At 49.3% G+C, this 13,762-nt stretch overlaps 1 protein-coding gene across 2 annotated transcripts in view; it reads left to right on the forward strand.

The window, feature by feature from the left end:
* Positions 1 to 257: 257 nt before the first annotated feature.
* LOC137427568 (alpha-N-acetylneuraminide alpha-2,8-sialyltransferase) overlaps positions 258 to 13,762 on the forward strand; it is a 78,784-nt gene continuing 65,279 nt past the window's right edge. Inside the window, exons 1-3 of one of the 2 annotated variants that reach the window (XM_078778005.1) lie at positions 258 to 444; positions 1,263 to 1,714; positions 3,550 to 3,739. In XM_078778005.1, the coding sequence (XP_078634131.1) occupies positions 1,651 to 1,714; positions 3,550 to 3,739 (254 nt within the window). In that variant the 5' untranslated portion in view covers positions 258 to 444; positions 1,263 to 1,650. The remainder of the gene's footprint in view (positions 445 to 1,262; positions 1,715 to 3,549; positions 3,740 to 13,762) is intronic. The other variant, XM_078778006.1, reaches the window with a different exon arrangement.

A 13,762-nucleotide genomic window follows, 5' to 3' on the forward strand; every position in this document is an offset into this window, starting at 1 on the left:
GGAAGAAGAAGCCTAGGCTCGAGTAATCCTGCGTGCGATCCAGGTGCTGGGTATGCAGCATGGCCACATCGACGACACGAGCACACCTCAAATCGATCCGCCTCCAGTGCCACAGTTTCCTTTCTACGCTCAGCCATCCAATCAGCGTTTCGCCTCGTCAGACCAAATTCATTTCTCTCCCCTCGCAGCCCAGGCAACCAATGAGCGTGTGTTCCTCGCACCACACCATCACAACTCCTCTTCCTCCCTCCCTCTTCAAAGACTGCAGCAGATTGCAATAATCGTAAAGCGGTGTTCGAGTGGTTCTTCGACCTGAGAAGAATTTGATCGCGTTTTTTAAATTCATCTTTCCGTCTGGTTAATCTTTCGTGTTTCCCGCCACATTCGCTTCGCCTTGCGCTGCGGAGCTTTGGGAGTAATGGCTGAAAGATAGCGGATTGTGAGGTAACGTCGGTCTTGATTTATTTATTTATTGTACGGCATTAGCTTTACGAGCTACAACCATTACGGTCGATGACCCACGAATCCCACGATGAAAATGTTTGCGTTCGTCGTGCACGTTTGACGTTTATTCATTCGCTCATCGTGCACGTTTGACGTTTATTCATTCGCTCGATTTCCTGTTGATCGGCGGGTCGACGGGGGACAAAAGGGCCGTTCTTTGAGCGCATCATGTACGACGTACAAGGAACTTCGTTGAACACAGGACGCCATTAAGCTCTTTCGTGGGGAAACACATCAGGCTCAGAAAAGAAAAGTCAGATCAGATCAGAAATCAGAAAAAAAAAAAAAAAATCAACTATGAAAAAGAAAGATCAGAGAAGTCGAGGCTCATGGAACAGCTGGTACTCGGACAGTGAACGGATCAGGACACCATAGGAGAAAAGGAGCAGAAGTGACAGTGGGAGGGCAGACACCAACAACAGAGTTAAAGGCCTACACGGAGGGAGGTGGACAAACTATGGGGGTAGGAGAGGATGCATTGGTTGGACAAACTATGGGGGTAGGAGAGGATGCATTGGGTGGACAAACTATGGGGGTAGGAGAGGATGCATTGGGTGGACAAACTATGGGGGTAGGAGAGGATGCATTGGGTGGACAAACTATGGGGGTAGGAGAGGATGCATTGGGTGGACAAACTATGGGGGTAGGAGAGGATGCATTGGGTGGACAAGATATATACAGGAGCGAAACTGAAAATTTGGAAGGAGGACGGATTGGGGTGGGTTAACGATTGTCTTCAATCTTGCTCTTCCCTCCAGGTCTTCAAGACAGCTGTTCACCACAATCTCAGATAATCCTCCATCCAAAACCATGACCTTTTCTACACCCGCTGATCCTCCACTGGGCTACCTCCTTCCAAATTCCCTATCTTTCCTTTCTGAGAGTTTCCTTCTGCGTCCGTCTTGTCCACCCCGGGCGTCCTTCTCTATCCCCCATCCCTTACTTGTCCAAGTCTCCCTCTGGTTTTGTCCCTCAACCTCGCTGTCGGTGGGTTTCCCGCCTCTCGATCTTCTGTTCCGATCCGTTCTATGTTCTAGCTCCTCTACGACCCTCGACTTTGAATACAAAATCCACTGTCTTTGCGACCACCACCGTTCCAAGGAGATCATTCCATGGATTAAGTACTTTGTCTGAAAGACCCCTTCCATGTCTTCACTCTCCTCATCTTTACCCTGCGCTCGCGAAGCGAAAAGCGGGGTTAAGCAATCGGGTGCGTATGTGTGCCGTACGTGTGCCGTATCTGCATTTTAAGAATTCATTTTCTCGGCAACTGTTGGTCCGATTGACATGAAATTTTACCGTCGGATCGCCTCTGCCTGTAATGGTTTTTTTGCTGACAATTATGACGTCATAGGTCACGTGGTATGGACGTCATCTTGGAAAAATGTTACACACCTATATCTTCCAAATTGCTTAATGGAAAAAAATGAAACATGGCTCATTAAGTACACCCCATGGGGAATAAGATATGTTAATGATGTCATAGTTGCCTCCTTTATGACGTCATAATTCGACAAGTAGAGCACTTGATCTGATCAGTATGATTTTTTTTTTGCAATGCAACTGTTGGTCCGATGAACACGAAATTTTCAGAATATGAGCGGCTCCTCCTGTACAATTGTTCTAATGATATTTATGACGTCATTGGTCATGTGGCACAGGCGTCATCTTGGAAAAATCGAAAAAAGTTGCACCTCTATATCTCCGAAACCACTCCATGGGAAAAAATTGAAATATGGCTCAATGTCAAGTACTCCCCTTGGGGAATAAGATATGTTAATGATGACGTCATCAATACCGTAATAATGACGTCATAATTCGGCAAGTACAACGCTTCATCCGATCAGTATGATTTTTTTTTCCCAATGCAACTGTTGGTCCGATGAACACGAAATTTTCAGAATATGAGCGGCTCCTCCTGTAGAATTGTTCTAATGATAATTATGACGTCATTGGTCATGTGGCACAGGCGCCATCTTGGAAAATCGAAAAAAGTTGCACCTCTATCTCCGAAACCACTCCATGGGAAAAAATTGAAATATGGCTCAATGTCAAGTACTCCCCTTAGGGAATAAGATATGTTAATGATGACGTCATCAGTACCGTAATAATGACATCATAATTCGGCAAGTACAACGCTTGATTCGATCAGTATGAATTTTTTTTCTCTGCAATTCTTGGACCGATTGACACGAAATTTTCACCATCGGAGCGCCTCCTCCTGTGGAATATTTAAATGATAATCATGACGTCATAGGTCATGTGGTACAGGCACCATCTTGGAAAAACCAAAAAATGTGTCACCTGCATGATCTCTCTCCAAAGATCTCCAAAAATCCAAAATCTCCAAAAAGATCTCCAAAACCGCTGCATGGAGGAAAAAGTCTCCCCCCCCCATAACATGATCCTGACCCATGACTCGCACCTCCCACACGATTCTGTCCCATGACTCCCCCTCCACCCCCATATGATCCTGGTCCGTGAGCCTTCCTCTCTCATGCATGAGCCAGGCGCCTCAGCTTGGAGAGAGAGAAGCCACCGCCACCCCCAGCGCGATGATACCTCCCCGCATCTTTGGACCGGACCGGACCGTACTGTACCCTGCTTTGAGCCAAGAGTGCACCTTGAGCCATCGCTATCTGCCTTTCCTTGCCATCAACCCCCGTGTGAGTCAGCCTTGTCCCGTTTACCTGTCGTCTGTCCGGGGTTAATGTAAGAGTGTGTCTAAGTGCCTGTCTTCCTGTAATATACCTCTAGCCCCTGTAATCTGACCTTTCCGTACGAATATAATCTCCTCCGGAGGTCTTGAGAATTGAACCATTGGTGTCGTATTGTGTTATTGTAATCCAGCCGGGTGTCTTCTTTTTCTTATTGAGCCAGCATCGCGCGACTAGTCAACGTTCGGGCACAATCGGGTAACTTGTGCAGACGTGGTCATACCATAAAACCGCTCGGTAAACCGTGGTCCCCCACCCCTTACCACGCGAGCCTGTCCTCTGATTTGTTTTTCCTCTTACTTGTAGCATTTTTCTTTCCTCTCTCCAGCATCTCTAATGAGAACCATGCGTGTACTTGCGAAGTGCCGCGGTTGTGCTGCCTCGCTGTGTGTTGCTGGCATACTTTCCCTCCTTGCCTTTTTTCTCTGCCCTGGACCTGGCAGCCAGCGTGACTCTCTTCTTGCCAAAATCACGGAGGGTTTGTGGACTCACAATGAAACGGCGCTACAAGACTTCAAGTAAGTCTCACCTCAATCACCATTGTCACCACCATGTTTTTGTTTTTGGTCCAAACTCTTGGCGGTGATAAAATATTGTTGTGGATATGAGAATGTTTTTTTATTTTGTTGTTGTGGTAAAATGTTGTTGTAAAAGGTTGTTGTAAAATATCACCCCTCCTCCCTCCGTTTGTGGTTGTATAAAGGTCAAAGGGCGTTTCCGTAGTTAGTCCATAAAACATACATGCAGGACACGATATATCCTTTCTTTTGACAGTTATATCCTTATTATGTGTATTAGCGTAAGGCTGTGTCTTCCATTAATTGAAAGTACTCCATTGCACCAGTGAAAGAGAATAGATCCCCTTCCATTCCCATCCCCAGAAATCCCCATTTCCTTCACATCCCCCCTTTCGTGATTGCCGACCCTCGATTGCCATATTACATCCCCTCTCGTCATTGCTGAGCCTCGATTCCCAATCACCTCCCCTCCAATAACCGCCATTGACCACGAGGCTCGAGTCAGGGAAGAAAGGCGTGTCTCCACCTCGTCATAGAGGGGGAGGAGTGAACCAGCCCCGCTCGACCAACCATGAGCCAGGGGTTTGGCTACAGAGGGCGGAGGAAGAGCGGTCGGGGAGGTTCGCAAAGGTTGAGGGGCGGGGGCCTATATAACCCAAGGCAGGGGTGTGGCCAAAAGGAGATGAGTTTTTACTGGCAGACACAAGGGAGCCCAAGCCGTGGAGAGGAGTCAGAGAGATTCGCTTTTGCAAGAGACTGGAAGAGTTGAGCTTTTACCAGAGACAAGACGGTTGAGCTTTTACAGAGAAGAGAGAACCCGTCACACCAAGGCTCCACCAAGCTCCGTGTTGGCTCCACCGAGCGTTCCCCTCCACCAAGCTCCGTGTTGGCTCCACCAAGCTCCGTGTTGGCTCCACCAAGCTCCGTGTTGGCTCCACCAAGCTCCGTGTTGGCTCCACCAAGCTCCGTGTTGGCTCCACCAAGCGTGCACCTCCAGCCGTCCACCTTCTGCCATTCCTGGCATTCCCCGAGTGAGTCAGTGTCTTTGTTTGTGCTGTCCTGGGTAGTTAAGTCAAGTCTGCATAAGCTAATCATTTTCACTGTGTCACCTGCGTCTCATGTGCCTGTAAATAAACGTGCCTGCTTTCTTCTTGCTTATGTGTGTACATAGTAAATAAATTTAGTAGTATTTCCAACTTCTTTGCCTTCGTTTTCCTCTTTGCATTCGTCGTTTTTGTCTTTTCCCCTCATTGGGCAGCTACGGTGCGATACGGCCAAAGTCTGGGTGAATCGGGTGAGTTTTGTTAGGTCGCGGTCTTACACCACCGCTCGGTCTATAACATCTAACCGCGATCTATAACAATTGGTTGTCAGGAGTTGGATTCGAACCTGGGACTAAATTTATTTAGCCCAAATTTTGGACACCAATTGTGTTAGTACTATAACAATTGGTGTCGAGGAGTGAGATCGGACCCGGAGCGCGTTTACGCGCTCGAAATTATAAAGCCGAAATTTGTTTGTTGTATAAAAACCCGAATTTTGAAATCGCGCCATGGCTGTTCAAGGCGACGGGATGCCGGTGGGAGAGATAGACGGGGTAGAATCGACCCAGGACCTCGGGGAAATGTATGTGGAGGAAAGGGTGGAGGAGAGTAAAGAAGGTGTGGTTGAGGGTGTATCAGGTGCACAAGATGGCGTCCTCGCGCACATGGTTGTTGCGGCACCAAATTTAGCCACGCCCATGGTCGCGGTAGCCGAACCCGAGATGCCAATGAATTGGAACCTGTTTATGAAACAGATGATGGCCTTTATGGTAAAAACAGACGATAATTTCAAAGGGATGGAAAACAGGATGGGAAACCAAATGGGGGTAATGGGGAACCGGATGGATGCTCAGAGTGAGCAATTGGGGGTAATGGGAAACCAAATGGGGGTAATGAGGGACGAAGCGAGGGGTACCGGTGAGAAGTTAGACAATAATTTTGAGGGGTTAGACAACGGGATAAAAGAGGTGAAAAATGGGTTAATGGGGGTGGAAAATAGAATGGCTGCCCAGGAGAATCAGTTAGAGGGGGTGAAAAATGGGTTAATGGGGTTAGAAAATAGGATGGAGGACAAATTGCGGGAAATAGGGGAACAATCCGCCCGGGAAATCGAACAGATGGGGAACCAGATGGAGGAAATACGACGAGGGGTGAGTGAGGAGGTCTCGGGGCTGCGCGAGGAGGTAAAGCGAGGCGAAAAGCGTATAGAGAAAGAGGTGAGAAATAATACGGCAAAGTTACAGGGGGGAATAGAAGATCTGACGGAGGAGGTGGAGCAGCTGACAGAGGGACAAACTAAGTTAGTGGAGCAGGTTCAAAAGAACACTGCGGTACTAGGAGGGTTAAAGGCGACACAAAAAGAAATTAAAAACGAATTAATAGCGACGCAGAGGCAATGTCAGATGGTACGGGAGGAACTGACAATGAGGGTGGACGAGGTGACAGAGATAATGGAGACAAAGGACCGGCAGGTGAGGATGCACATAGAGACGGTCACGGTAGCCTTAGAGGACGAACTTGAGGGGACGCACCGAGAAATAAAAGAGGTTAAACAAAAATTAGAGGAAGTGGGAGAAGAGGTGAGTGAAATTAAGAAGGGACGGACAGAAACTAAGAGGGAGATAAAGGAGGAAGTCATGGAATATGTACAAGGTCTGTGTTCAAATCATGATGTGATGCTCACTAACCAAATAAAGAGTTTGCAGGTGGCAAAGGAGGTGCGGGGACGAGGTGCCAAGGTGAGTGGCAATGTACATGATGTGAGGAAAGCTTCAGTCGGCTTGGGGATTGGTTTGGATCCGGGTGTTCGTGAAAGGCCGTTGGTGAGGTGTGTGACAGGACAGGTGTGCGAAAAAAGAGGTGTGCGAGAATGTCCGACCATGGGGTGTGTGAGGAAAAAGTGCACGCCGAGGAGTGAGTGTACCGTCAAGAGTGAGTTGGTCGAAGCGCGTGTGCGAGGGAGCACAGGGAAGCGCGGTGTGGTGAGTGTTACGGAGGAAGTAACGAAGAAGTGTGCGCGGGAGGATGCGCGAGAAAGGTGTGTAACGGACGGGTGCATGGGGAAAGCGCATGCTGTCAAGAGTAAGGGAGAATGCATGCCTGTGGTGAGTGTTACGGAGGAAGTAACGAAGAAGTGTGCGCGGGAGGATGCGTGAGAAAGGTGTGTAACGGACGGGTGCATGGGGAAAGCGCATGCTGTCAAGAGTAAGGGAGAATGCATGCCTGTGGTGAGTGTTACGGAGGAAGTAACGAAGAAGTGTGCGCGGGAGGATGCGCGAGAAAGGTGTGTAACGGACGGGTGCATGGGGAAAGCGCATGCTGTCAAGAGTAAGGGAGAATGCATGCCTGTGGTGAGTGTTACGGAGGAAGTAACGAAGAAGTGTGCGCGGGAGGATGCGCGAGAAAGGTGTGTGACGGACGGGTGCATGGGGAAAGCGCATGCTGTCAAGAGTAAGGGTGAGTGCGCGACCGAGAGTGGAGGTGAGAGTAGTGAGAGTGACAAGGAGAGTGAGTTGGTTGTGGCAGGTGAGCGAGGATGTACACCTGGAATAGAAGGATGCACACCTGGAATGGTAGAGCGTGAGTGGGAATGCACGCTGGAATTGGTAGTGAGACACGTGGTTGGGTGTGCGGGCGAGAGCACACCTGTGATTGTCACAAAGGAGGTGACCGAGAAAGGGGCGCGAAGCGGTGTATTGGTGAGGTGTGCGAGCAACGAATGTGTGCCAAAGTGTTCGGTGGTCAGGTGTGTGACCAAGTCGGTGAGCGGAATGAGTGTACCGAGGTGTGTTAGAGAAGGTACGACCAAGAGCATGGAAACGGCTGCATGTATGAGCACGAAAGGGGTAGCGTATGCTTGTAGGCATCCAGGTGAGGCGTCGACGATAACCGGGTTAAAGGTTAGGTCGACTTTTAGCCGGATCGGGCCCTCGGTGCGTGCCGGGCTTCGCGTGCCGCGAGAACCAGCGGAGATCCGAGCCACGGCGGGTTCGAAAGGACCGCCGTGCGCGATCCACGCTGGGCCTCGCGTGGAGCGGCCGCGTCCGGGCTCCACAAGGCGGAGCGGGCAGCTCGATAGGAAGGGTCGTCATGGCGACCACTTTCTATTGAGACGTGCCGGCAGGTCGAGATCGGGACATTGGATGGCTCCACGCCGAAGTGGTGCATGGGATCTCGGCCCGGGTAAGCCTCCGTCCCTGCCCCGAATGCGGGACGTATCCAGCCGCTGGCACAAAACGACCCGCGTTCATTGCTCGGCTGTACGAAGCCGGGCTGTAGATGTGAATTGGCGCACCGAGAGGATGTAATAAGTAGACGGGTGATGTGAATTGGCGCACCGAGAGGATGTAATAAGTAGACGGGTGATGTGAATTGGCGCACCGAGAGGATGTAATAAGTAGACGGGTGATGTGAATTGGCGCACCGAGAGGATGTAATAAGTAGACGGGTGATGTGAATTGGCGCACCGAGAGGATGTAATAAGTAGACGGGTGATGGTGATAGTGATAGTGATTTAAAACGAAATTTAGAAAAGTGAATGGAATTGGCAGTAAATGGAAAATTTTTGAATTGTTGGATTTGGACGAGCGAAATTGGTAGTGAGAGACCCCCGATGTGGTGGGATGGCAAATCCACCATCCCTCACAGATGGGGGCAAAGGAGCACTAGATTATGGGGTGTATGGCAGTGAAAACTAGCCCGGGTGGGTTAGGATATGGTGTGTAGGGATCTAGAGAAGATGACCTTAGGTGACGTTAAGATTAGTTAGTGACTGATACCTGTAGTGGGGACGCAGGTAGATTAGTGTGGATTATAATGACGTGGGAGCGCAATAGTTTAAAGGGACGACTGGGAAGCGCAAGTTTCAGAGGGGAGAAGTTAGCTGAGATGATGCCGTGCGTGTGAGGATTGAACAGGTGAGAATGGAACAGGTGTGATTGCACAGGTGTGCAACTGAACAGGTGTGTGGAGCAGTGTATGAGTGAGTGATGGTGATGTGTGTTGCGTTGACCAACTGGTCCAGGAAGAGGAGGAGGGTGCAGGTGGCACCAGGTGACATTGCACAGGTGTGCAACGACAGGTGAATGAAAGACAGGTGTATGGAATAAATGGTATGGAGTATTGGAATGGATGGTCGTGGAGTGAGAGTGGTGGAAATTGTGGAGTGGAGTGGATGGTGCGAAGGTGTGAATGGGGGAAGAGTGGACCCCCATCACGGATACCCGGGGCGGGTAGTGTAAGAGTTAGGTAGAGGGTACAGGTAAATTGTGGTTGGATATTGGCATCTGTGGTGCGGTTGGAAGAATGATGTTTGGATGGGTGCATTAGTGTTGTGGAAATGGCTGGGCGTGTAGCCTGTTAGTGTGTGTAGTTGGTTTGGGCACTCCACCACTGTAAGGATGTCGGCCAGGTGAGGCCGCAGGTGGGCTCTGGGAGCCGGTAGTAGTTGTTGTGGATGGGGCCCGAGGATCCGGAGGACGGACCCGGGTAGCCCAGTGCCAGAGGGCACCATGGGGTGACAGAGCCAGGAGAGGGGCTGCCCCCAGTTAGATAGGTTAGGGTGAGGAGCTAGGTAAGCTCGGGTGGCAACTACAGTGGTGGAGGTGTGCAGGTGGGTAGACCTGTTGGGAGAGCTACACGTCGCGGCCCAGAAATTGTGCGAGGGCACCGGGAGATGAATCGGGGGAGTGAGACCCCAAATTGAAAAGCACCACAGTTTGGCCAATGGGAATTGGTTTTTAGAACCCATAGTGTAAGAGGGCCAATGGTTTGGCCGGAGAAAGACCCCGGGTAGTGTAAAGTGTGTTAAAGTCATTTAGAGGATAGTTAGGATGAAGGATCTCCTCGCACCATCTGCACCCACTCACCGGAGGTGACAGGTAACTCCACACCATGCCATGTTTTATTATTTTTTATTGTGCAAATGTTTGGAATGTGAGACGCATCATGACGTGGGTGTGACATTGTGCTTTGATGTTCCATCTCTGCCTCCTTATGAGGATTGATGATGAATTGATGATGGCAAATTTTTGAAGTAGAGGGATTGTGGAGACGAATTTGGTATAGGGGAAATATGGGGAAGACGTGACAGTAGTGACGAATTGGTAATGTGTAGGTTTTGTACATATGGGGTAAGGGCAAGGGTGGGCTAGGTAACAGGGGGGTGACGTACGGTAGGGACGAGCTTTCTCACTTCGCCCTCCGTACGCATTTCGCCTTGCATTGCCTTTTTGACGTGTACCCTTGTGACCTTACCCCTCGCTCAATTGTCTTTCTTTTGTCTCCCACATGAGGACCTGAGCGCCGTTGGGCGCCGAGGGGAGCGTGCGTGGGTCGGCCATTGTGCGCCCGAAATTCCCAGAACCAGCTGTCTGCATCGATGCACCACATTATGGACCACATGTCAGTGGCCGAGCACCACTTATGGACCCCATGGGTTGGGGCATGGCCCCTCTGCTGGAACCGGCCATGAGGGCCCGAAATCTTGCTGGCGGACCTTGGCCACAGGGCACCGATGCCCCACAGGTGAACCACACGTAGTCGGCCCTGTGGGCCATAAATAAAGATAAATAAAATGGACACGTTTGGGCAAGCTTTATTGCAAATAGGCCGCCAGTAAGCAAAGCAAATGAAAATGACAACAACTGGAAGAAATAATAATAACCAGCAGAGGGAGCCGAAGAGCAAGAGATCACCTGCAGGGTTAGGGGTTGTTGGTTTATTTTTATGGAACACTGATGAACAGTGGTGACTGCACTGATTGGTGCTTGAGGGTGTGTTGGTGCGTTATAGGTGCTTTCATGGTGCATTGATGCAGAGCAGACTGTCTCCCCCCCAGAAAGAACAATTACAGGTCCTGGGTTAGTTTTGTAAATAAAAGCAGAGTCATTGTAAATAATGCTCCCCACCGTCAGTGTATAGTTTGAAGACCATTCCGCAATTCGGTTAACTGTGGGCGTAAGTCTGTTAGGCAGGGTGCAATGGACCAGCGGGACACATTTATTTATGTTTTAAAACTGTCGCACTCAGGGTCAGGTTAAAAGTAGAGGGGACTACACCTACGTGCCACACTAAGGTAAAAGTAATAGGCCCGGGACGTGCCTAAGGGGAGGAGGGTGCAGTGTTGTGGATATGAGAATGTTTTTTTATTTTGTTGTTGTGGTAAAATGTTGTTGTAAAAGGTTGTTGTAAAATATCACCCCTCCTCCCTCCGTTTGTGGTTGTATAAAGGTCAAAGGGCGTTTCCGTAGTTAGTCCATAAAACATACATGCAGGACACGATATATCCTTTCTTTTGACAGTTATATCCTTATTATGTGTATTAGCGTAAGGCTGTGTCTTCCATTAATTGAAAGTACTCCATTGCACCAGTGAAAGAGAATAGATCCCCTTCCATTCCCATCCCCAGAAATCCCCATTTCCTTCACATCCCCCCTTTCGTGATTGCCGACCCTCGATTGCCATATTACATCCCCTCTCGTCATTGCTGAGCCTCGATTCCCAATCACCTCCCCTCCAATAACCGCCATTGACCACGAGGCTCGAGTCAGGGAAGAAAGGCGTGTCTCCACCTCGTCATAGAGGGGGAGGAGTGAACCAGCCCCGCTCGACCAACCATGAGCCAGGGGTTTGGCTACAGAGGGCGGAGGAAGAGCGGTCGGGGAGGTTCGCAAAGGTTGAGGGGCGGGGGCCTATATAACCCAAGGCAGGGGTGTGGCCAAAAGGAGATGAGTTTTTACCGGCAGACACGGGAGCCCAAGCCGTGGAGAGGAGTCAGAGAGATTCGCTTTTGCAAGAGACTGGAAGAGTTGAGCTTTTACCAGAGACAAGACGGTTGAGCTTTTACAGAGAAGAGAGAACCCGTCACACCAAGGCTCCACCAAGCTCCGTGTTGGCTCCACCGAGCGTTCCCCTCCACCAAGCTCCGTGTTGGCTCCACCAAGCTCCGTGTTGGCTCCACCAAGCTCCGTGTTGGCTCCACCAAGCTCCGTGTTGGCTCCACCAAGCTCCGTGTTGGCTCCACCAAGCGTGCACCTCCAGCCGTCCACCTTCTGCCATTCCTGGCATTCCCCGAGTGAGTCAGTGTCTTTGTTTGTGCTGTCCTGGGTAGTTAAGTCAAGTCTGCATAAGCTAATCATTTTCACTGTGTCACCTGCGTCTCATGTGCCTGTAAATAAACGTGCCTGCTTTCTTCTTGCTTATGTGTGTACGTAGTAAATAAATTTAGTAGTATTTCCAACTTCTTTGCCTTCGTTTTCCTCTTTGCATTCGTCGTTTTTGTCTTTTCCCCTCATTGGGCAGCTACGGTGCGATACGGCCAAAGTCTGGGTGAATCGGGTGAGTTTTGTTAGGTCGCGGTCTTACACCACCGCTCGGTCTATAACATCTAACCGCGATCTATAACAATATTTTCCAACTGAGGTCAGCAGTATATTCCTCCCTCAGTTTGTCTACCCACTATGGGGAACGGGATGTGTGGGGGAAACAAATCAACTCGGACCATCAAGAATATTTCGAGCAATAAATTCTGAAAGTTTTGAAACAAGGCCTTGCCTATCATTTTATAAAAGAAAACTTATTCTGAAAGTGTAAGGTGCAGCAGTAACAATGTTTAATGATTTACTGGCCCGTGAGCCCCACCCCTCCCACCCCACACCATTAAATTACCTGGTTTGTGCAGTTTGAGGATTTTTTTTTGAGAAATGTATCGGTGGTATGAAAGAAAATCAGGAGTGAGAAAAACAACATTTCATGTATGAGTTATGAATGAAACTCTCAACCCACTCCTTTTTCTGAATCACATCCAACTTTGATAGTGGGACTCCCTTTCCTAAATGGAAAATAATTTTCCACCTCTCTCCTCAGTCTTTTTATATATACAAAGTCGAGGCTCGCGGAAGAGGTTTACGTTGGTCCGACACAACAAATTAGGACGTAACTGAGCAAAAGGAACAGTCGAAAGAAGAGGGAAACAACAACAGGAAGCTTGAGGGACAAAATAGAAAGAGACTTGGATTTATAAGGGATGTGGGAAGGAATAAGGGATAAGCAAACTCTCAGGAAGGAAAAATGGAAATTTGTAAGGAAGTGTGTTTGGGGGTGAGGAAGAGGGTGAGGGTAGGAAAAGAAAGTGATGTGATATTTCTGCAATGTGAAAGTGATATTCCCATAGACTCGGTGTCATCATGGGAGATTCCAATGATCTTGCAGGATTTGGTTTTCATGGCGTCAAGCTGAGCAAGGGGTGAGACAGGGGAGCCAGCCCAGAGGGGAGAGGAGTACTCCATCAAGCGGTGGATGAAGGTTCTGCAGGTGGAAAGTTCAGGCGTGCCAAGGGCGGTCTTTGTACGACGCAGGACGCCCATTTGGCGGTGAAACGTGATTTGCCCAAGAAAGATCGTGGCTAATAGTGATGCCAAGGAGCTTGATTTACTGAACTTCCTCAAAAGAGGATTGATAAGAAAGTTGAAGGGGGAGGTGGTTTGCCATACCTGCCTTTTGGAGAGAGACATGGTGAGAGAGTGTGATGATGGATTCCAAGATCTTGCTGATTTATTGGAAGTAAACTGATACTAGGTCTGTTGCTGAGGGGATCAGTGTTGGCACCTTTTTACCTCTGCCACCAGAGGTGGGCACCCCCTATTGTCTGTTTGGTTATCAGTCTGTTTGTCTTTGGACAGGATATCTCAAAAACATGAGGACAGATTCGGACAAAATTTGGTGGAGAGGTTGGGTGTGTGACAAGGACGAAATTATTGTCCCCCTTCGCAACGCGGAGCAAAAGGGGGACTATGGTTTTCCCCTCCGTCCGTGTGTCCGTCCGTCCGTGCGTCTGTGCGTAAGCGAAGGACCGCATTCGAATTTGGTGTGTGGATGCAACCCACGTCAACATCCAAGATGGCCGCCACCATGTATGTCTGATGCCAAGTATGTCTGAACCTTGTGAGCAGAATATCTTGAAAAATAAGCGAAGTACCAA

Source organism: Myxine glutinosa, chromosome 5 (assembly GCF_964187855.1).
Source record: "Myxine glutinosa chromosome 5, kmMyxGlut1.1, whole genome shotgun sequence".
Taxonomy (NCBI): Eukaryota; Metazoa; Chordata; class Myxini; order Myxiniformes; family Myxinidae; genus Myxine; species Myxine glutinosa.